The 24,806-nt window shown below is 40.8% G+C and overlaps 1 protein-coding gene across 1 annotated transcript in view; it reads right to left on the bottom strand.

Moving 5' to 3' along the window:
- Positions 1 to 847: 847 nt before the first annotated feature.
- The window catches only part of asz1 (ankyrin repeat, SAM and basic leucine zipper domain containing 1), an 89,467-nt gene continuing 65,508 nt past the window's right edge, over positions 848 to 24,806 (bottom strand). Inside the window, exons 10-13 of the mRNA XM_033038310.1 lie at positions 23,478 to 23,590; positions 7,371 to 7,473; positions 5,319 to 5,432; positions 848 to 1,164 (exon numbers count right to left, since the gene is read on the bottom strand). Coding sequence (XP_032894201.1) covers positions 1,021 to 1,164; positions 5,319 to 5,432; positions 7,371 to 7,473; positions 23,478 to 23,590 — 474 coding nt within the window. The 3' untranslated portion in view covers positions 848 to 1,020. The remainder of the gene's footprint in view (positions 1,165 to 5,318; positions 5,433 to 7,370; positions 7,474 to 23,477; positions 23,591 to 24,806) is intronic.

Below are 24,806 nucleotides of genomic sequence, written 5' to 3'. Positions count from 1 at the left end.
TGGGGCGCAGGGCTTGTTCCTGTGCTGTACTGGTCTATGTTCTATGTGAGATCATATCAGCTCCTTTGTGGCACAAAAGGTGCAGGCAGTGCATAGCCGATTAATGCTGACTGGGGTTCCACACTTTATCTTTGGTCTCTCTTGTGTCGGGAGATCTCAATTGCTGTGGCATGAGAGATTTGTTAATCAGGATAAACTCCAAGGGATTTTGAAAAGCACTAAAGAATATATAGCCACTGCAAAGCTCAGTGCCAGCTGAAATGCATAAAATCTCAAACACAAGAAATCAAAGTCAATGATAATTTGAACATGTCTCAATTATTTATTCATATCAATGAGTGATTTAAAAAAAATATTCTAAAGCCAAGAATTGGAATGGCATTATTTGGTTAAAAAAACACCAATGATGGCCAAAACAAAAGTAATTTCAATTGGACCCGAATATTATTCTCTTAAACATTAGATGCAATCTTTCTAAAAATAATTTCTCTTCTATTAGATTTGAAGAATTCTGACATTTTGATAGCCAATTCTAAAATGTAGAGGGAAGGCACTAAATGCTGGAGTAACTCAGCGGGTCAGGTGCATCCATGGATAACTTGGATAGGTGACGCTTCAGGTTAGGACCCTTCTTTAGACTCAAGTGAACATTTCTCTAACCTCACTTTCCTTCGTTAACATTACACATTAAGTTTGTTGAGTCTGCCTCAAATATTCAATGTCTGTATTCCAAACTATCAGAGTAATATTCTGTTCTCTTCACATCAGTTGTCAAATTCATTTCCTAGAATTCTAGCTTGTCTTCATGGTAACTAAAAATCAGACTTACTTAAGAAAAACATTTAAAAACTAACAAAGCAATATATTTTATTCAGGACTGATTTGGCCACATTTACAGTAACAATTGCTAAGATACTTTCTTGAACCTGGGTCACTGCACTAAACAAAGACAATGCAGTAGAAAATTACAAGTATTGCTCTCTTTTTGGCAGCAAGGTACTTAAAAAAAACACACACACGCTATTTTCTCATGTTATGTAGTTTCATGAGCAGAAAAACAAATCCAGTTCCAAACAGACCAAGTGCTACCTTCTTTAAGAATCGACGAGAACAATTCTGGATTGGTGGCATGTGATTGGGAGCTCTCTCTTGGTTATTCTGCAACTAGAACAGGAAAGTGTTATGTGGTATTTTTGAAAAAAAAGGTTAGATGCAACACTTCTTAAAATCTCACATGTTTATATTCCTCATTAAATCAGTACAAGGCATTTTGCAGACCAACCTGTAGATTTAGTCCTATCATTTTCATGTCACAAATGTAACTAATATAACTGTTTCATATTGTTACTTGCAGGTCTATATGGTCATAATAAACAAAAAGATGTGATTTAAAAGTACATTGCTAACTTGAAGCATATCATACAATATTAATAGATTACAGCTTCATAAAAAAATCACCACATAGTTTGTGCAAGAAGGAACTGCAGATGTTGGTTTAAACTGAAGATAGACACAAAAATCTGGAGTAACTCAGCGGGACAGGTAGCATCTCTGGCGAGAAGGAATGGGTGATGTTTCGGGTGGTCTATATCTCTCTAGTTTGTTCTATTCGGTCTATTCTTCATGGAAAGCAAAGTACTTTTAAAACAGGATGAGAGTTATTGACACTATTACTCATTCACGTATATATGTAATTTGGCAAGGATATGGAGGATAATATTCGCACATTTTCAGATGATACAAAGCTTCATGGTGCTGTAAACAGGGAGGAGGGTTTTGCATATTTTTCATTCATTTGTTATTTTTTTTTCATATTTTTCTTTCATTTGTTCTATATCTCTCTCCATCACTGTCTATATCTCTCGTTTCCCTTTCCCCTGACTAGTCTGAAGAAGGGTCTCCACCTGAAATGTCACTTGTTCCTTTTCTCCAGAGATGTTGTCTGACCCGCTGAATTACTCCAGCTTTTTTGTGGTCTATCTTAGGAGGGTAGGAACATACTGAAAGACAACAGATTGATTGGCTGATTGAGCAGTAAATTGGGTATGGAATTTAACAATGAAATATGAAGTAGCACACTGGTAAGAACAAGGAGATAATATAGACGAAACAACCCGGTTCTATGGGATGCCTCCTAAAAAAAGGTTCTGCCATTCAATAAGATTGCAACTGTGTTAATTGCAATCTCATTTCTGCATTTCCATTTACCCCAGTAATCTGATTACCAGTGACTTCTTGATTATCAACCTCGAACTTAAAGATTTTCAAATAACATTTCCTCCATCCTTTGAGGAACAGATTATTCCAAGACAGTCATCTGAGAGAGACGATTTTGCCCCCATCTCAGTCTTAAATGAGTGACCCCTACCTCTAGTTCCTCTTGGAAGAAAAAAAATCAAACACCCTATTCCACATTAAACCTTTCAGGATTATGTTGTGTTAAAATATAAATATTCAAACTACAGAGTGGTATGAGGAAATTACGATAATACCATCGTTTCAATACTGACTACAGTGAAAAAATGTTCAGGGATAAATATATCATAATTCAATTGCGAAAGATTGAAGTTTGACTACAGAATCTGATACCAATAGTGTGCTGTTTGGTTTATCAGCCATGATATCTCCACACTGCCTGGCAGTTGAAAACAGTAGATAATTAGATTATCTGCTGCTTTAATTTGTTTAAACAGGGTTACTAATTGACCAGGGATGACATTGCCACTTTTCCTCTCGGGTTAAAAAATCCAATATACATGCCCATACAAATCAGATTCACTTTTGCTGTAAGAGATATGGTCAATGTACTGACACCTGCATTCATGACTCATTGGTACTTTGCAGATTTTCTACAACTCTACTTTAAGCAAAAGAGGTCAAGAAGAGACAAAACTGAACATCCTGGCAATGCAATTCGCGTCTTGAAGCTCTTTGTGTCCATTTGTGTATTAACCAGCATCAGCAGTTCTTTGTTTCCAGCACTCAAACACCAAGCAACCTCCAGTTTGGGTACCCCTGTACAGTAGTACCACCAGAGCTCTGGAAAGTTACATTTACTGGCTCATCAGTAGGGGCAGACCCACCAATTGCAACCAAAAGGAATAAATAAATATCAGTCTTTGAATTTGGTCAAAGCTGCAGTTTTGAAGTTTAAAGACACATATCCCAAATGGAGGATTAGTTTTAGTTTAGTGAAATTGACCATATTTTCAATGGAACAAACATTTGTATTAAAAGAACACCTTTAATATAGCAAAGAGGTGTATTCTTTCCACATAAATATCCTTAATGGTGGTCGATCTTTAACTCTTAGAATATATAGCCTGAACCATAGGAAGAATCATAATTTCCACCAATCTTCAATTTGTTCACACTTTGTATGCTCCTTTGAATATATTGAAAGCATGTATGCACTTTCTCACTTTGAATTGAAACAAGTAAGTTTAAAAGATAAATAAAACAGCGCTGGAGTAACTTAGAGGATCAGGCGGCATCTATGGAAGACATGGATAGGTAACTTCAGTTGGGACCCTTCCTCAAACTAGATGTGGTCACCTCTTTGATGTCATAAAAACACGTGAACACGTGTCAATGACAACTTGCAACTTAGCATTAATCAACTAATTTTTTTGAGCAGTGCTGTATAATAGAGAATATTTATTTTAATCATAATCATATTAATCTTAAGCCACACGAACAAGGAGCACACTTTTACTAGATGCTCTTTTATTTTTAATCAGAACACTGCAGGTTCACGTCACACTAGAAGCGTAAATGTCAACAAATCTAGGCTGATTTTCCTGTCAGCACTAAAGCAGGGAGGGCCCAAAAGACGTGCTACCTCTCAGATACGTTAAAGGATGATAGACAAATAAAATTTCATAGCACTATTTCAAAAAGCAGTTATAGATCTGAAATCGTGGCCAATATTTATTAACCGGCCACATTCAAACGCATCGGTAAAATGGGGATTAGATTAACTCTCACTTTTTGCTGGATTTCGTATCTTACAATATTAACTGCATTTCAAAAGCACTGCAAAGTGCAATATATCACAAAACCTTAAGTTGTGAAAGATAATGCAAGGTATCAATAGGCAGATGGAGAGTTGATGTTGCCTCAGGCTGCGGTGTTGAGCCTGAGCACAACCACTAGTCACAGGCATCCAGTCTGAAAAACAACCTTCCACTATCACCTATGCTTCATTCCATGTAGCCAAACTCTATCCAGTCGGCTAGCTCTCTCTGGACCCAATGCAATCTAACCTTCTGGAGCAGCCTACCATGCAGAACCTTATCAAATGCCTTGCTGAAGTCCACATAGACAACTTTGCCCTCTTTGGTTACCTCTTCAGATTCGTAAGACACAAATTCATTGGTCCCCGATCATCATTAGTCAAATGATAGTGAATCTCTCATTATCAAGGGGTCCAAATGACAATAAATTGAATTGTATTGTATCTTTGGAATTCTCTACCTATGCGGACTGTGGAGGAGCAATTGCTGAATATATTCAAGGGAGAGATTGTTAGATGTTTGGATATGAAAGGAATTAGGACTGGTGCAGTAGAGTGGTGCTGAAGTAAAAGATCAGGTGTGATCTTATCATTTGGTGGAGTATGCACAGGCAAAATAACCTACTCACAAAAAATAAGCTCTTTTATTTAGGATTGCCAACCCTTAACTTTCTTCCAAGTACCATAATAAAAGCTGACGTGAGAGTTTGTGGAGTAGAATCAATTAAGTTTTCACACAAATCAATTAGATTAGGGGAGGCATGGTTAATAAACTATTTCAGAGACACTCTCGAAAAGCAGAGAAAGCTCATTGATTTCAGAGAACACTCTGCTTTATCAAGTACTCCTCCATTAAGCAACTTGTTGGTTCTCACGTCTAAGACTTTATGTTAAGTAGTCAGGCTTTACTGGGCTCTTTTTGTATATTCATTATTGCATTTCCACATGGCTTCATTCAGCAACAGATTCTTTGCTGACACTAATACTCCATTTACTGAACCACTAAATTTATTCTCACTCCTGCAGTCAATTACTTTCAAGTGACACTCTCTGACAAGTGCCTGTCGTTATGTTGTTAGTTTCCAAATGACAGATGTGGTGTTAACATACAGCCTTGACCTCTCCCACCCTCACTATCTCTGTCACCACACCAGTGTTAGTTATCCAGGCTACATCTGATTCATCTAGTTTTATACAGCGCTGTAGGGATGCTGCTGCAAAAGCAAAAAAAATGTTTGTATTCTACCAAACTGAAATTTAAGTACTTAAGGCTGGACAATAGTACCTGTTCGCCCTCATTTACCTTGAGCAGAAGATTCCTCAAACTCTCCACTTCTTTATTCAGATCTTGAATACACGCAACCAAGTCTTCACAGATCAAAGCTGATTTTTTGTCAGCATCCAAATCCAGCACTTTCTGAAAACAGGTGAACTGAAGGCATCAGTAAAAAGATAACCACAGGAGGGAAAAAAATTCAAATCTTTATCTATTATCCTTTGTTGAATGTCAACCAGCTGGATGATCCTCTGATACAATGGAAGCTTTGCTCAGAACTACCCTGCGACAATATTGCTATGATTATTCCGTTTTTTTGAACGGATTTCTCTGGATAAACGTGTTGCTAGCTGCCAGGTGTTAGCGATATGATGATGAGTTGGGATATTAAAAAATGTCAATACAAAATTTTTCAATCAATCCAACAGAAGGACTTCCCTAGAATGACAGAAACAAATAATTTGAAGTTACATCCCGGTTTTTATATCCATTTTGTTGCTGTGCCAAAATGTGTCTGTGCCTCAGATGGAGGCAGGTTCTCTGGATGCTTTCAAGAGAGAGCTAGATAGGGCTCTTAATCCCCCTCTCAGGGGATATGGGGAGAAGGCAGGAACGGGTACTGATTGGGGATGATTAGCCATGATCACATTGAATGGCCAAATGGGCCACTCATGCTCCTGTTGTCTATTGTGCCAACACATTTGTTGTAGACTACTGTGTGCTATTATGGAACCCATGCAAGAGGTCGTGGGAGGGGGTTGGGGGGTATGGACTGGACGAAAGCTTATCAAATAAAACCCATGGACACCAGAAGTCACAAGTAGCAATGAGGTAAATGGGGATTAGAGTAACGGTAAAGTGGGAAAAATATCAGCAGCAATACTTTTCAATAATCTGAGAGAAGGTTTCAGCAAATTGCTGACTAGGATAGGATTGGACAATTCAATGGTCTCCATGGTGCAATCTCCCCATCAATGCCAGATTTCTAAGTTCATCCATGAAGCATGGTTACGTTAGCAAGGTACGAAGAACTGCAGATGCTCATGGAGTTATAATGGAGTGGTTACAATTTTAAGAGGAGCATCGATGAGGAAATTTGATGAAAATAAATTCTAGTGTGTGAGCAGAACATTTACCTTTTCGAAATGAATGTAATAGTTGTCTGTGATGTTTCCGTAAAATGAAAACGTTAAATGTTTAACAATTAAGTTACATTGAAAATTTTCTCTCACTCTGTGTTCTTCTCCGGCCATGGTCTAACAATCTGCCTAGCAACCCCCCTCACATGCTCACCTATGACCTGCCATGATTTGTCCCGCCCCTCTGTTCTTCTAGCTTGCCGCCTCCCATCTCCGCCCGCCCCACCTCTGCTGCAGTCTGAAGAAGAGTTCTAGCTTTCTGTCCTCCCATCCTTGTAGCAGTGTGAAGGGTCCAGATCCAATATGTCGCCTATCCATATTGTCCGGGGATGCTGCCTGACCTGCTGAGGTTCTCCGGCATTTTGTGTCTTTCCTTGCTAAACCAGCATCTGCAGTCTCTTTTTGTTACACCCTCATTTATCTATCTGCGCATAATCCATATCCCTCCATATCCATATACCTATCCAACAGTCTTTTAAATGGCACCAACATATCTGCTCTGACCATGCAAGTGTGTACCAAGTACCCACCCCCTCTCGTAATGACTCCGTGATTTAGTTAAGAGAAATAGTCCTGTAAGTTCTTTTTTAAATCAGCACATTTTCAATTAACACTTTAAAGCTACTGAACTATAAATTTAAAAAAAAAATTTGAAATATAGACTGGAGAAGACAATGGTCAAAAACTGGGACTTGGAAATAGCACCAAAGCTGGTGACTCTTGAATACTGCCCCAGTGTACTATTTATATACACTTGTACAGTATGAAGTTAATGTTTTGGTTGCCTGTGATGTTTCCATAACATTAAAACATGAAGTATTTAACAATTAAGTTACTTTGAAAAATGTACTTATTGGAGGAAAAAGGGTCGTTAATTTTTCTGAGCTAAGATAAGCTTTGCAGGATGTACAGAGAAAGGAATATTTTCTCTTAAGCATACCAGTTCTGAGTTGCTTGCTAGTTGGTTTGTCACATTCTGAATCGTTGCCATCAGGTGATTGCAGTGCTTCTTGAGTTTTATGAAAAAGACTGTAAGTTCTTCACTGTTTGTAAAGAAAACAATAATCAATGAATGACAATAAAGTATAATGTAATTAAACATTCATTCAGGACTGAATGAAAAATGTATTATTTTAGCTGCGATGTAATGGCTGCAGTCTCCTGTAGCCTCAATGTACACTGTTTATAACAAAAGAGATGGCATTTGCCAGCAACAAAATAATCCATGTAAGAGTTGATTTCTGAAGACAATTAACTGTTAGTCAACGATGCATGTGTATTTAAATAAAGCTGCACCATTCCATTTTCAACCCTGGCCATTCTCAAAAAAAGCATAGCTTGAATAAACTATTATTTTATTTAATTAAAATAGAATTATGAAGTATAAACTTTACCTCTCATCAATTATTACACTCATAATGCCCAATTAAAAACAAGTTGATTTTTGTTATTTTATAAAATGGCCTCCAACATGCATTTGAGTTTATTTCACATAGCTTTGATAAAGAAAGGAGGGGTATAGGTTCAGCCACACACCATGATCATCAATAGACACCCAAACTGCCATCCAGATTTAACTAAAGCTGCTTTGACTCAGCAAACACAGCTCAGCGTGGAAAGCCAAACTGGTGGCTTAGTGGTCTGTACTGATGCCTCACGACTTCAATGGTCAAAGTTCAATCCTGTCCTCAGGTGCCATTTGTTTGGAGTTTTCACATTCTCCGTGTGATTTACGTTAAACGGTATTCCCTTATCATGTTTCTGTACACTGTGACTGGCTCGATTGTAATCATGTATTGTCTTTCCACTGGCTAGTTAGCAGACAACAAAAGCTTTTCACTGTACCTCGGTACGCGTGACAATAAACTAGATTGTTATGGGTTTTCCTTGGGTGCCGTGGTTTCCTCCCTCTTCCCAAAGAGAATTAGGGGAGGTTTGGGCATGAGAGAGAGATTAGATTACAAAGAAATAAGTAGAATAGTCTGATAGAAATCCTCCATGTCAGCACAGACCCAATGAGCCGAATGGCCTCTTTCAATGTCATAAGAAAAATACACATTACACAGACACTACTTTTGGTGTTGACCTTATAAATATACTCTCAGAAAACCAAGGACCAAAGAGAAAGAGACCAAAAGACTACATGGATAGGACAGGTTTGGAGGGATATGGACCAAGCGCTGGCAAGTGGGACTAGTGTAGCTGGGACATTGTTGGCCAGTGTGAGCGAGTTGGGACGAAGAGCCCAGTTTCCACACTGTGTTAATCTATGACTATGACCAATAAAGTACAAACATATATTACTTCTCTCAATTCTGGGGTTGATATGTACAGGACCACTGCACCATTCTCATTCTGAAAAAAATGTCCTCATTGCCAGTGGAGAAATTAGTTTAGCTCCCAGCTGCTGTTAGAGTTAACTATCATCCATATATTACACATAATAGTATTAAAGTGTCTTAAAGTGGCATTTTATGTACAAATCACACTTCTAATTTGCATGCAGTTTCAAAGTAGTTTTCTGTTAATGGATTTCAGCTTTTCAGCAGGAACACAATCAGTTCAGTTCAAGGTACGGTGAAAAGCTAATGTTGCATGCTAACCAATCAACGGGAAGACAATACGTGATTACAATCGAGCCTTTTACAGTGAATAAGATACATGATAAGGGAATACAATTTAGCGCAAGGTAAAGCCACTAAAGTTCAATCAAACATAGTCCTAGGATCACCAATGAAGTAGATTCAGCACTGCTCTCTGGTTGTGGTAGGATGATTCAGTTGCTTGATAACAGCTGGGAAGAAACTGTCCCTGAATCTGGAGGTGTGCGTTTTCACACTTCTATACCTTTTGCCTGATGGGAGAGGGGAGAAGAGGGAGTGGCCAGGGTGCGACTCGTCCTTGCTGAGGCAGCATGAGGTATAAATGGAGTCAATGGAAGGGAGATTGGTTTGTGTGATGGACTGGACTGCATCCTCAATTCGCTGCAAAACAGTCCCTATTATCTGCATGGTATATGAAGAGCAAGGCTTCTCAGTTTTCTGAGAGAATACATCAATTGTATGTGAACATTAAATAAACTAAATACTATTAGTTGAAATAGAGAATTGTCTGTTGGTGTCCCAGTATCATAATGTAAAGTCTGCTCAGCTCTTCAAAAGATAAAAGTTTTGACAAATTTTAAGATGGTAGATGTAGGTGGATTAAAACATGACTAAATGTGATGTATTTAGACAGTGACTATTGTTGACTCTTAATGCAGTGATGCTTTACAACATTCTGTTAAGGATTCATGGTCACTAGAGAGAACAGCTCTTTTAGCAGCCCTTCTAGTTGGATCCACTGTTCAGGTGTTAACCGTTTATGTGCCAGCGGAGGTAGTAGGAATGAACTGCAGATGCTGGTTTAAATCGAAGATAGACACAAAATGCAGGAGAAGGAACGGGTGATGTTTCAGGTCGAGACTCTTCTTCAGCCAAGTTTGAGGAGGTAGTTGAGGCAGGTACTATCACAACATTTAATAGATATTTAGACGGGTACGTGGATAGGATAATTTAAGGATATTGGTCAAACGCTGGAAGGTGGGATTAGTGTAGATGGTTGGTGTGGGAAAGTTGGCCTGAAGGGCCTCTATCCATGCTACATGGCTCTATGTCCAGAATATTAAGCTAACTGGCTCAGTGAAAATATACCATTTCTCTTTGAATGTATTGGCATTTTAAACCAACACATTATCGTTCAAGGTTCAAAGACATTTCTCTAAACAAAGGCAAAACTTCAAACTACAGGCCTGACAGGTTTTGACAATCAAGTTTCACTCCATGACTTTCTGAAAACATTTTGAAAGGCAAATAAAGACAATTATGTACAAGATGAAAAACATGTTTGAAAATAATTGCTTTGAAACCAGTAGTATCAGATAATAATATCTACTCATTCTTTTCCAAGGACCTAAAGAAATTGTTATCTCTCTCGGCATGCTACCTCCCAGTCTGGTCCCCTCTAAAATGCAAGCTTGTCATCACCTGACCCAGCCTTCCATGTTCATTTGATCTTGTGTCCTCATTTCATTCTTGTTGAGGGAACTCTTTATCATATGCTTATGAACTTTCCCTTGATTTTCTTAATTTTGAAAAAGAATTTAAAAATCCCACTTAAAATAAACTACGGAGAAAAGGGGATTGTTGGTGTTGTGACAGAAATATGCCGTCTTTGTCTAAAATGACAGCAAATTATTTGTGCACAGGAAACAATCTTGGAATTGCCCAGAAAGAAACTGCAGATGCTGGTTTAATCCGAAGATAGACACAAAATGTTGGAGTAACTCAGCGGGTCAGACAGCATCTCTGGAGAGAAGGAATGGATTAGGAATGGATAGCAGTCTTTTGAGGATACATGTAGTCAATTGCACATCAGATTCTTGACCTGACACTGACTGCATACTCCATCAAACCGTTGTGACCCGGAGATTGATTGTTTCCCGTAACTTGAACTACCACTTTTTCACCACGTTGACAGTTTATAATGCTCAATCAGCCAGTTGTGAGACAGGGAAACTTCTGATCTGGCAACATTTGTACAGGGTGGAAAGTCAATCAACATTTCATTTCTTTTTCTGCGCTCACAAATGGCAGAGATGAATTAGGTCTTCTATCCAGAGTCCTGTTCCAAAGTAAAACAGCCACTCATAACACACAACAAAAACTCTCAACATACAGTTTGTGAAATGTCCATCTATTTTTTCAAGTTACAGCAGATTCTGATGGTTAGCTCTTATAGTTTTCAGTATGTCTCTTACTTATCATATGACCACATATATTGATAAAATATAACTATAGACTGCAACAGTATGCAGGTTTCAGTTCATTCTGGTAAAGTGGTCAGCAGCACTGAACTTTAGATATCTGTCCATAATATACCTACATCACTGGAGAGAATTCTTGAGAATTTCACTGAAATAGTACATATATCTCCAATTTTGTAACTTTTGGATATGAAAAGTTAGATGTAACTTGAGAGAAGACATTTTCACGTGTGCAAGTATTTTGTAAGTAAGTAATTTTAATTTATATAGTACTTTTAAATCAAATCATGTTGAAGCCAAAGTGCTTTACAGAGAAGAAATCAGATTACCTTACATCCATATAAAATTTAAAAAAATTAAAAAGACACAACACACTATAGAATTTAACATGAATGACCCCCAGAGCAGAATCTCTTGGTTACATTCTCTTTGTTTTACAAATAATCACACCGTCATTGAGAAACTTGAACAATGCAAAAAATAAACATTAATCACTGACAAAGCAAATACGTTTTTTTCCGATTTATTATCGCACCATTGCATATTTTTTATAATGCAAGTTATTAAACAACTTTCACACTTAAGGGGTTAATGCCATTCAGATTTTTAATACTTATTTGGCAAACTGTTTTGTAGATTAATCATCCTAATGGTTTGAGGAAAAAGTATCTGGAAAAGCAAACGACAATCCATCACTGCTCAATGATTTAAATGCAATGAGCTAGGTATTCTTTAGTCTGACCAGAACACAATGTTTGCCCACGAGATAACCTGATGCAAATATTCACATAATGCAATAGGCAGCAACAAATGAATCCACAAGAAATTAATCTGCCATTAAAACTGGCTCATTTATACGAATAAGTTAACTTCTGCAGGAAATTCCAGAGATAATTACCTATAATATCTGAAAAATATATGAAAGTGTGATTAAGTAAATGTACAGATGTTCTATTGCAATTTTGCAGATAAATCATCACCATTAATATAAAGGATAGGGTTTACATGGAGAATATTATTCAAGTTAGGTTATTTTAGTTTTGCTTTTTGTACACTTATTCTAGTTAAATTCTAGCAGTTGGCTGTGCAATAATGTAATGGCAAACATAAACAAATCCGACAGCATTTTACATCTCTGTGGAGCTGGTATTCCAATTTTATTTTGAGAAAATAATTCTGACCGCAGTATCTATATGTCATAAACTCATAGTTTAGTTTCGAGATGCAGCACGGAAACAGACCCTCCTGTACACCCAGTCCGCACTGACCAGTGAACCACACACATTAACACTGTCCTACATACACTAGGGTGAATTCACATTTATACCAAGCCAATTAATCTAAAAATTGCACGTCTTTGGAGCGTGGGAGGAAACCGAAGATCTTGGAGAAAACCAACACAGGTCACGTGGAGAACGTACAAACTCCATACAGACAGCACCCGTAATCAGGATCGAATCCGGGTCTCTGGCGCTGTAAGGCAGCAACTCTACCGCTGCGCCACCGTGCTACCATTTAAATTTTTTTTTCTTTACAAAAGTTTGCCTCGAGCGATGACTTTCAATAGATCGCAGCGAGATAACTGCTCTGCAACTAACGAAACCCTGAGCAGGAATCAGGGTCCACAAATATTTTAGCACCAGGTTCCCCACGAACATACAGTGTGCTAAACAGGTGAGAGACGGCGCATGTCTGTCCGTACTCCAGGCCAGTAGAAATTGGCACTTCACGTGGTTATCCCAGGCCAACCAGCAAGACGCGGTGCTGGTTGGCCTGGGTGTCGTTACATTTTTACGGGATTCTGACTCTTTCAGTCATAATCCCGCGGATGGTACCATTGGCTCCTCAGCCAAGCACATACACGAAATGTCCGAACCTGTGGTTCCTCGCGTACTGAGCAGGATGACTATTACAACAACACATCATCAGTTGGGTAAAACTAACCCGTCTCACCACGGTCTCAACCCAGCGGTCTAATATTATAGATATCTAATTACGACACACGATGTTAGAAGTAAAATTAAAAATTTGTGAGGTCTATTTATTATCACTGTAGTTTATTTGTTTCTGTATGATTTCTTGCCTTCACAATTATTTAAATTCTTATTTGTGAACTGAGCAAATGGTGTGAGTGCATCTTTCAGTCAATTGCCGAGTAAACGTGGCCACCTAGTGGTGGAGATAGTCAAGTCAAGTCAAGAGAGTTTATTGTCATGTGTGCCAGATAGGACAATGAAATTCCTGCTTGCTGCAGCACAACAGAATATTGTAGTCATAAATGCAGAACAGGTCAGTGTGTCTATATACCATAGACCGTATAGACACACATAAATGAACAGATAAAGTGCAATTGGCTGTTATAGTTCAGAGTTTGTTTGAAGTTGTGTTTAATAGTCTGATGGCTGTGGGGAACTGTTCCTGAACCTGGATGTTGCAGATTTCAGGCTCCTGTACCTTCTACCTGATGGCAGCGGAGAGATGAGTGTGTGGCCAGGATGGTGTGGGTCCTCGATGATGTTGGCAGCCTTTTTGAGGCAGCGCCTGCGATAGATCCCCTCGATGGTAGGGAGGTCAGAGCCGATGATGGACTGGGTAGTTTTTACAACTTTTTGCAGTATTTTCCGCTCCTGGACGCTCAAGTTGCCGAACCAAGCCACGATGCAACCAGTCAGCATGCTCTCTACTGTGCACCTGTAGAAGTTCGAGAGAGTCCTCCTTGACATACCGACTCTCCGTACTCTTCTCCGGAAGTAGAGGCGCTGATGTGCTTTCTTTATAATTGCATCAGTGTGCTGGGACCATGAGAGATCTTCTGAAATAGTACTACTGATTTAAAGCACAAAACTGCTAGGAATTCTAGACACAAAAAGCTGGAGTAACTCAGTGGGACAGGCAGCATTTCTGGAGAGAAGGAATGGGTGACGTTTAGGGTCAAGACCCTTCTTCAGACTGAAAGTCACGGGAAAGGGAAACAAGAGATATAGGCGATGATGTAGGGAGATATAAAACAATTGAATGAAAGATATGCAAAAAGGTAACAATGATAAAAGAAACAGGCCTTTGTTAGCTGTTTGCTAGGTGAGTATGAAAAGCTGGTGTGACTTGGGTGGGGGAGCAATAGAGAGAAGGGGAATGAAGGGGTTACTTGAAGTTAGAGAAATCAAATTCATACCACTGGGTTGTAAGCTGCCCAAGCGAAAAAAGAGATGCTGTTCCTCCAATTTGTGTTTAGAATCACTCTGACAATGGAGGAGGCCCAGGACTGAAAGGTCTGTGTCGGAATGGGTCAAAGTGTTTAGCCACCGGGAGATCTGAAATGTCCAGCCGGACTGAGTGAAGGTGTTCAACGAAACGATCGCCCAGTCTACGTTTGATCTCGCCAATGTATAAGAGCTCATATCTTGAACAACGGATACAGTAGATGAGATTGGAGGAGGTGCAAGTGAACCTCTGCTTAACCTGGGCAGAGTCGAGGGAGGCGGTACAGGGATTGGTGTTGCATCTCCTGTGGTTGTAGGGGAAGATACCCAGGGAGGGGGTGGTTTGGGTGGGAAGGGATGAGTTAACCAGGGTGTTGCGGAGGGAACTGTCCCTGTAGATGGGGATGGGAAGATGTGACCAGTAGTGAGATCCCGTTGGAGGTGGCGGAAATGTCGGAGGCTGATGGGGTGAAATGTAGGGACCAGGGGACTCTGTCGATGTTTCAACTGGGGTGAGGGCGTGCAAGGGCGGAGCTGCAGGGTACCAAGGAGACATGAATGAGGGCCTCATCAATGATGGGGGAGGGGAACCCCCATTCCGTAAAGAATGAGGACATCTCAGATGTCCTGGTATGGAACACCTCATCTTGGGCGCAGATGCGGCATAGATGGAGGCACTGGGAGTCGGGGATAGAATCTTTGCAGGAAGCTGGGTGGTAAGAACTAAGAGAAAGTTGTGGGAGTCAGTGGGTTTGTAATCTAGATTGAACAATCAGACATTCCTATACTGGCCATTCAGCACATTGAACTTATGCTTATACACTTTCTATTCTCTTTCTCTATTTGGTATTTATCTATTAACATTTTTATTCAATGATTATGGGAAACAGTTCCATATATGCAGACGTTCCTTTTAATGCCCATATTGAATTTGTGCGTTCTGTTATTCATTCACTGACCACGTGTCAGCCTGGTTCAAACTCGTTTATCCGACATCGGCTCCATTTGTGGGCTAGTCCATCACCTCAGAAGCTGTTTGAACTCCTGTTTAACTCTTCCTCTCAGCAGAAAGAAGCAGATTTAAGAGACCTCTTTAAAGAAGTGCAGAGAGGAGGAGAGTAAAGCAAGTGTTAAATATGATGACTATGTATCGCTACATGCAGTACAATGAAATGTATTACATGCATACCAATACTTCTGAGTACTGTTTTAAAGAGCTGTCACCTTTTACCACTTGTTATTACAGGGGTCTTCACAGATGAGGGTGACACTATAGGTGTTTCTCAAAACAAAACTCTGATCTATTGATATGCATGTAGAAGTGCCTTCTTTCAGTAAATCAAATGTATCGATGCCCTTTTTTACATTATTGTGATGGAAGCAAACAGGAAATCAGAGGTACACAAAAATGCTGGAGAAACTCAGCGGGTGCAGCAGCATCTATGGAGCGAAGGAAATAGGCAACGTTTCGGGCCTAAACCCTTCTAAATCAGAGGCAGAGGTTGGGTGGATTGGGCTGGAACAGGTTGAGTTCAGGAATGATTAGAGCTTCTTGGAATGTGGGAGCTGGATTGGAACATCACAGTAAACCAAGGGGCACAGCCAATAAGTAGTCCAGTCACCACCAGAGAATTGTGCCCAGCGGAATGGATTTGATAATGATAATGCCTGGATTTCACTTAACTGTGTATATAATGGGATTTTGCAGAAATACCTGTCTTTTGGATCATTTCAGTTTTTGAACAGCTGGATTTTGGACGTCTAATCACTATTATTCAGCAACTGGAACTTTGTTCGTCAAAATGTGCACTTACAGCCGCCAGTGAAAACAGAGCATGACTTTCTATAACTTCTGTCTGATCAAATCCCATATGTAAGATTGCACAAGAATAGCCCTGAATGAGATGCTGCAGAATGATTACATCCATGATACCACAACAAGGTGCCACACAGTCTGTTAAAAAGGAAGGGGTGAATAAATGGGGATGGCACAGAAAAAAATCTAATGGAAATATCAATATTACTTAGAAAATAGGTGCAGGAGGAAGCCATTTGGCCCTTCGAGCCAGCACCGCCATTCATTGTGCTCATGGCTGATGACCCACTATCAGTAACCTATGCCTGCCTTCTCCCCATATCCCTTGACTCCACTAGCCCCTAGAGCTCTATCTAACTCTCTTTTAAATTCATCCAGTGAATTGGCCTCCATTGCCCTCTGTGGCTGAGAATTCCACAAATTCACAACTCTCTGGCTGAAAACGTTTTTTTCTCATCTCAGTTTTGAATGGCCTGCCCTTTATTCTTAGACTGTGGCCCCCTGGTTCTGGACTCCAACATTAGGAACATTTTTCCTGCATCTAGCTTGTCCAGTCATTTTATATTTTTATAAATATTTATGATACAGTTGTTCATTGCATAATTTTTTAATAAATTATTCAGAAAATAATTTATCTGGTTTATGAAAAACAAATGTTTTTGAATGGCAATCATATGGATGTTAAATAAATAATTTTTTCTTAGATTTACTCACTTTAGCAAATCATCAACAAACCACAATCAGCACAAATTGACTGCAAGACATTCTCCTCGATAACCATCAGCACAGAGACACCTCAAGGCTGTGTGCTCAGTCCCCTGCTCTACTTACACTATACCCATACTGTGTAAACCCACACAATTCCAACTCCTTCTTTAAATTTGCCACCACATCGCCACTGTTGGTTGAATTACGGGTGATGAAATGTCAAGAGTATAGGAGGGAGATTGAATGGTGCCAGAACAACCTAGGTCACAATGTCGGTAAGACCAAGGAGCTGATTGTTGACTTAAAAAGAGGAAGGCCTAGGAGCCACTATCTGCTCCATCGATAGATCAGTGGTGGAGAGATTCAACAACTACAAGTTCCTGAACGTGTATATCTCTGAAGATCTGTCCTTGACCCAGCACAATGATACAATCACAAAGAAAGCCCATCAACGTCTCTACTTCCTTAGAAGATTCGGTATGCCGATGAATATTCTCTTCAACTTTTACAGGTATATAGTAGAAACACATTGACTGGTTTCATCGTGGCCTGATTTGGCAACTCAAATGCCCAGGAATGAAAGAGATTACAAAAGTGGTGGACACTCCAGTGGACACTTCACCAGTACTGATCACCCCACCATCCAAGGGATCTACAGGATCTCCTGCTGTTGGGAAGAAGGTATAGGTGTCTGAAAACCGTGACCTCCAGGTTCAGAGACAGCACCTTCTGATCGGCCGCGGAGGTCCCGATGAGGTTGAGATCAGCCGCCTCACCCGGCCTAGGCCCCACATTTCCCGGGGGTATTTCATAATTTCGTCTGAATTAAAGGAGGTGCCGGACCACCAGTTGCCGGAAAATCAGTGGTGGACCTGTAACATATTAGAGCAAGCTACTGACATAGAGCAATGTGAAAATTGACATTTGTGCATCAACCTGCCAGAATAAAGCCCCTCTGAAAAGCCTACAATGTCAAAAATGAACAGATTATGCCTTTCTATCTCTGGACAATCATTTCAGATGGATATGTCAGTAGATGGAAATCCAGATCTTACTCGAGAAATGTATAAAACACCTCCCAGAAAGAAGCTTCAAGTTTAGCAAGAAGTGTGCCTAACCATTCCCCCTGGAACACATCAACATTCAGTCCCATGCTTTAGTGTGTGTGATGTACTTAGCAACTTGTGCACCAACTCCAGCTGGATTTGTTTGGACTGTTTTATTCCAACACCTAGTTTAACGTTAGAAAGGTCAGAGTTTGTTAATACAGTTTGCATTTAAAATTCATGTAAAATGATTTTACCTGCTTTAACAGTTCAGGGTTAGTTTTGCTATAATCTTCTTTGTAACTGTTATTGAATATAGAGGATAATTGATAGTTAAGAAATCTGAACATCAACTTCCTTTGGAACACTTCCAGCAAACAAAATACTGGATTTCAAGCACACATTACAGGCAAAAATGTAACTAATTGGGTATTATACCTACAATTTACTCTACAAATAATTACAAAAAATTAACCTAGCAAAATGTTTTCATTGAAAACATTAATTTCAGAAGCATTTGTCAAAGGTGAGGAGGTGGTATAGACGCTCACATTGGATTAATTAAATCACAGCTTATTTTGGGAGACAGGATAATAGTCGAGCTCATTCCTTCTGTCATCCATAACCTAAATCCAAACTTTTTGACAATTTCAAGGATGGTCTGTAAAACAAGGCATATTTGCAGAGGCAAAGGGAATTAAGGGTTTCAACGCCTGTCTGCTTACTGCAAGGTCTTCCATGACACATAATTAATTGTAATATTTGCTTGACGAACATCAATAATGTGAACATTCTGTGAACTACATCTATTCTCTGACAACAATCTGTGACTGATAAATGACTGAGCTGTTTTGAGATCTCTTAAGGATGTAGTGTGAATGGAGACAAAAGGTTTCTATTGAAAAGTAACTGCATGGTGTGCAAACAAAAACCTTGACTTAAAATAAATGAATACCTAATATTAAATTTGTAATATTTAGGAAACCAAATACTTTAAATCAGATCAAATTCTTCAGCACTTTCTGCCTTAAAATATTGAAGGGTCCAATGGGAAGAAACTTCCAAAAGCATATTGCTTTGGTTCTGCTTCCAATCTTCAATAGATTCTCATCATTGCATTGGGGGGGGGGGAGAGAGAAGGAGAGAGAAAGGGAGAGAAGAGGGAGAAGTGGGGGGGGGGGGGGGGGGGGGGGGGGGGGGGGGAAGCGGGGGAGAAGGGGGGGGGGGAAGAAGGAGTGGAGACACTTTTAAGAAGTTTAATAAAGTTTAGCGGGCATTTTACCTACCGGTAGGTCTTCTTTGGTTCTGAAAACTCCAATGAGCCAATCAAAATGCCTGGACAGCGAAGGAGATTGCCTACGGCTGCCCTTGACTGCCTGTAAGTAAATAGCGACCCCACTCCACTGCACTACAAGTGAAAAGAAATTTTCCAATATCCTGAAAAATCTTCCGCAACCTAGCTGAGGCCGCGAGTAGGCGGGAACTTCCCTCGAGCATGAAGGAGAGTTCCAGCCACCTCATAGGACCTCCTTGGGCCTCGTGTTGACCATGCTGCGAGTTTGAGTCCTGGGCAAACTCGTCTAAACTCGCAGATTAGGTCGCCCAAGTGGGACAGGCCCTTTAGAACTATATGCACTTTGCAATTAAAACGAGTCACTTTATATATTGTTAATATTCATGTTGGTCTGCAACATCAAAGTGCTTTGTACAGAAAATCTTTGCAATTGTTTTTAAATAAATACTGCTAAATATATATTTGTAAAACCTCATTTCAATTAATATAGAGCCTAAGAACAATCACATTATGTAGTCAAGAGAAGATCAGAGAATAAAAGCACATGGAAGTTCAGGTCCAGGAGATGATAGGTAATTGTCATTTAAAAGGCCTGCAAATTAAACAGTGTTCTAGTAAACCAGAACCCAGCAGGAAAAGTGGTTCAAGAATGAAAAATAAAACTAAGGTAATGTCTTTCATATCCCTAGACTTTGCATAATCCTTTATTCAAAAGTGTTATCTCCGCAGATTCTACTTTTCCTTTTTGCCAAGGAATAGTTAGGCGATAACTCGCTGGTAAAAAACAAAAAGTATGATTTGCTGCCATTTAAAAAATATTAATGGAAAATGTTGGATTGTTGCAAATAATACTCTCCATATTATTCGCTACACTAAATAAATGTATAGAATCATGCTCTTGGATGTCTCAAAGTCTTTCTCAGATGTTGAATTACTTTTAATTCAAGATAACCTTCAATATAATGGACCATGTGGGGGGGAAGAGGGGAGACAGTGTCCATTATTGACGACTGTCCGCTATAGCCGAGTAAGGGGTGTGACTCCTGCGAGGCGCCGCGGAGCCCTGCAAGAGAAGATCCCGCGAGGAGCTGTACAGAAACGACCCTGGTAGCTGCCACCAACAACTGGCAGCGGCTGAGCACAAGGTTGGTCCAAGCAGCCGGCGGCCACCAAGAACGAGGACGGATCTGGCGGCCGACGAGAGCAAAGGCCAGGTGGGTCTCCCGCGGCCACGTGCCGCGGCAGGCCTGGCTCACTGCTGCGAAGATGGGCCCGGTGTGCCACTGTCTATAGGGGGAAGTTCGGAAGCCCCGAAGATGGAGAATCGAGGGAGGAGCTGTTGGCGACTACGGACATGAGGAGTGGGCCGGTAGGAGTGGTACCGGGGTATTGCCTCCAGCGCTTTCAAGGTCGGATGCAGGAGGCGCCCCTGTGACACAAAAGCCATCGGGTGAGGAGAAAGATGTCAGGTCACGGGCTTGCAGCAGCCTGGAGTTACTTGGCTCCTGTACTTCTCGCATGTGGACCAGACTTAGACATTGGACATTTTCTTTGTAAACAATGTCAAAATATGGCGACTGCACTTGTGGGTGTGCAAAAGAATTTCACTATACTTTGCATACGTGACAATAAAAACCAATGATGAATTTCATTGACTATGTACAGTATAGGACAAACAGCCAAGAAACATACACTAAACATGACACACAATAAACAGAAGAGGACACAAAATACATAACACATTGTAAATAAATAAAAAAGTGAACATACTGTAATTACATGCAAACTTCAAACAAAGTGCACCCAAGATCAGCATTGAACCAGAGTGTCTGGAGCTAAAATGGAGATGCAAGGAACTGCAGGTACTGACTCAGTATCTAAAATAGATACTGAAAGCATGATAATAAAGCCAACGATTTGGAAAGAGGTTCATATAAACGCACATAATCTTCTATACTATTACTAAAACTCTCATCTTGTCCTCTTCCGGTTTGCGTTGTTTTTAGATTTGTGCAAAAACGGTACCCTATATCGCTAGGATCTTTTCGCTACCTTACGCACCGTTCTTCTCTGCTCCAAGCGCACCAGGTTTTGTTCCGATCGGTGGAAGGTTACAAAAGTTATGAAGGTTTATAAAATACGTGATCAGCAGATTGGTCTTCTCGCCTGTCAATCACCATGAAGGTAACGCCCCTTCCGGTACCTGCTGTTAATCACTGGGCGGAGTGAGGAGAATAAAACCCCGGAGGCAGGGCTGAGTCCGCAAGCCGTGCTGATTGAGTCCGCGAGCCGTGCGGAGGAGAACGACCAGCGAAGCGACCAGCGCCCGCTGTGAGTCCCCATCGCAGCCCCAACCTCTTCCCCTCTGGTCCCCCTCGCTGTCTCCTGCCCCCTACCCCGTAATACCGTGCATTCCCGCACGGCTCTTCCCCCGTCTTTTCTCCGAGCTCTCTCGCCCCCTGCCCACACCCCTCCCTCCCACACACGCCTCCCTTTCACACACCCCTCACAACCCTACCCCTGCCCACACACACCCCGAGCAATCTCCCCCCCTGCGTCTTTACTGCAGCTGCGGGAGGCTCTGGATGAGCCGGCCCGACCCAGCCTGACCAAGTCCAACCAGCGCAGAGTCAGTGATGGTGCTGATGTTGCCAAACCGAAAGTGGAGACTCCCGGCGGAGAACGACCAGCGAAGTGACCAGCGCCCGCTGTGAGTTCCCTTCGCACCCCCAGCCCCTTCCCCTCTGGTCCCCCTCGCTGGCTCCTGCCTGCCCCCCATCCCCGTAATACCTCACTCACCCCCATGGCTCTTCCCCCGTCTTTTCTCCAAGCTCTCTCCCAACGGGTCCCACTTAGTCTAGTTCTTTATAAATTAGTGGTGATGTTGTTGCCCATTGCTGCCACCTAGAGGTCACTCCGTCCTCTATGATCAAAATCTGTTAGAAAGAGTTTTGTAATAAGAGACTGTATACACTATACAGCTATTACTTGCCATCAAAACAATGCTCTACTTGGATACAGTTAAAACTCAACCTGATCATGGGCAATCTGATTTGACTCGAGTCTGAGAACATCAAGAATGAAGAGTGTTTAATTGTCATATGCACCAGGAACAGATCAATTAAATATTAAATACTAAAATAAATATTTCCCACCTAACACAGCATTATCATGGCCTCACACCGATTATATCACTCTCTAGAATCCTATCCCAGGCATAGAACATGTACCCATTTGACCTGACGGTACAGACCTTCATACGTACTGAAAATTTAAAATATTGTCACCAGGCAAAACACTTTGCAAGGTCCTTTTTCCCTTCCTAATCAGTGTAGACACATCTTGGGCACCTTCTAAGCCTGTCTCATGTTTTCTGTTCTCTCTGCCCATTATCTTTTCCCAACTTCCGTCTGATACTAACACACCAAAGGCAATCCTTTACCCCAAGAGAAGGTATTCCATTGTACCTGCGAGGTGGCAGAATACTCTGAACCATACCACAAGGCACATGATCAGCCCAGCCTGACTCTATTTGATCCCAAATATATCACTTGGTTCAAATGGGGCCATACTCCAAATCAAATGTCCTATCAACAGAAATCTTTTTTTTTGTGGTGCTGTGCAAAATCTGTTTGTTTACACTGAAAAATCACCATTTTATCTTTAATATTAAGATAGAAACCTGGCCTTGATGGCTTGTGTTGAAAGAACCACATTTTAGAAGAAGTCTGCAATAAGAATGCTGCATTCTGGATGTTCAGTGAGGGAGACTAGAGGACAATTATCTCTCAAAGTGTAGCGTGGTCCCAATTTTGCACCATCTTACTTTAAAGCCATTTGCCAAGGCTCCGTTCGCAAGGAATACTAATTCCAAGAATTTTGTAAATCAGAATATCCCCCGAAACGGCACATTGTTAAAATAAAGATTTAGAGATTCGTCGTCAAATGAGTGAAAATTTCAAGTTGGCTCCAAAATTTAAATAAAGTTGAGTTTTCTTATACTTTTTCCACCGCCACTTTGAGCACCTGATTTACCTGCTTAAAGAGTCTAAAGAAGGGTCTTGACCCGAAACGTCACCTATTCCTTCACTCCATAGATGCTGCCTCACCAGCTGAGTTTCTTCAGCTTTACAAAATTCTACCTGCTTAAAGAGGTTGGTCCTTTTTATTTTCCATTACCTGCGATCAAAACTGTTCAGAGTTGGCAATTGGGCAACTTGTATGTCCTCTGGTTGCATTTCACAGACTGCATCCAAAATCTTCTGTTGGTCATTCGGATCAATGATTCCAATCTAGGTAAAAATCAACAGTTACAATTTATGTCCAGGAAAGAACTATCCGCGTTGTCATCATTTTCTACTAATTGAACCTCAGCGCTCAGTAGCAAAGGCTTCAATTTGTGCTCATTCATTCTTGTAATTAGTTTAGAGATTTTACTTTAGAGATACAACGCAGAAACAGGCTCTTCGGCCCACCGAGTCCACGCCGACCAGCGATTCCTGCACACTTACACTATCCGACACACACCAGGGACATTTACAATTATACCCAGTCAAGAGTGTTTTATTGTCATGTGTCCCAGATAAAACAATGAAATTCTTACTTGTTGCAGCACAACAGAATATGTAATCATAATAAATATAACAAAAAATGAACAAACAATAACAGTGCAATAATAATAATAATAATAAGTCTATTGTAGTGCATAGCTTATGAGGTTGTAGTGTTTAATAGCCTGATGGCTGTAGGGAAGAAGCTGTTCCTGAACTTGGACGTTACAGTTCTCAGGCTCCTGTACCTTCTTCCTGATGGCAGTGGTGAGATGAGTGTGTGGACAGGATGGTGTGGGTCTCTGATGATTTTGGCTGGCTTTTTGAGGCAGCGACTACGATAGATCCCTTCGATGGTAGGGAGGTCAGGGCCGATGATGGACTGGGCAGTGTTTACAACTTTTTATAGTCTTTTCCGCTCCTGGACGTTTAAGTTGCCGAACCAGGCCACGATGCAACCGGTCAGTATGCTCTCTACTGTGCACCTGTAGAAGTTCAAGAGAATCCTCTCTGACATACCGAATCTCCATAATCTTCTCAGGAAATAGAGGCGCTGATGTGCTTTCTTTATGATTGCATCAGTGTGCTGGGCCAATTAACCTACAAATCTGCACGTCTTTGGAATGTGGGAGGAATCCGGAGATCCTGGAGAAAATCCAGGCGGTTACAAGGCAAATGTACAAGCTCCTTACAGACAGCCCCCATAGTCAGGATTGAACCGGGACTCTGGCGCTGTAAAGCTCTACCGCTGTGCCACCGTGCTGCCCTACCATCATTTAGACAACATATCCTGATTTTTATTGTCCTCTGTCTATCCTTTTCTCCTGCAGTGTATTCACAGGGGATCTTTCTGATGATGTTGATCTCTACTTCGGCTCTCCTTTCTCCCTAAACCCCAAATCACTGTTGTCCTACCTTCTGTTTCTTTCCCCTCTACCCATATTCAAGACAATCTCTC

The sequence above is a fragment of the Amblyraja radiata genome, chromosome 19 (assembly GCF_010909765.2).
Source record: "Amblyraja radiata isolate CabotCenter1 chromosome 19, sAmbRad1.1.pri, whole genome shotgun sequence".
In the NCBI taxonomy this organism is placed as follows: Eukaryota; Metazoa; Chordata; class Chondrichthyes; order Rajiformes; family Rajidae; genus Amblyraja; species Amblyraja radiata.
Note: the sequence above shows the minus strand (reverse complement) of the source record. Positions and strands in the feature narration are given on the sequence as shown.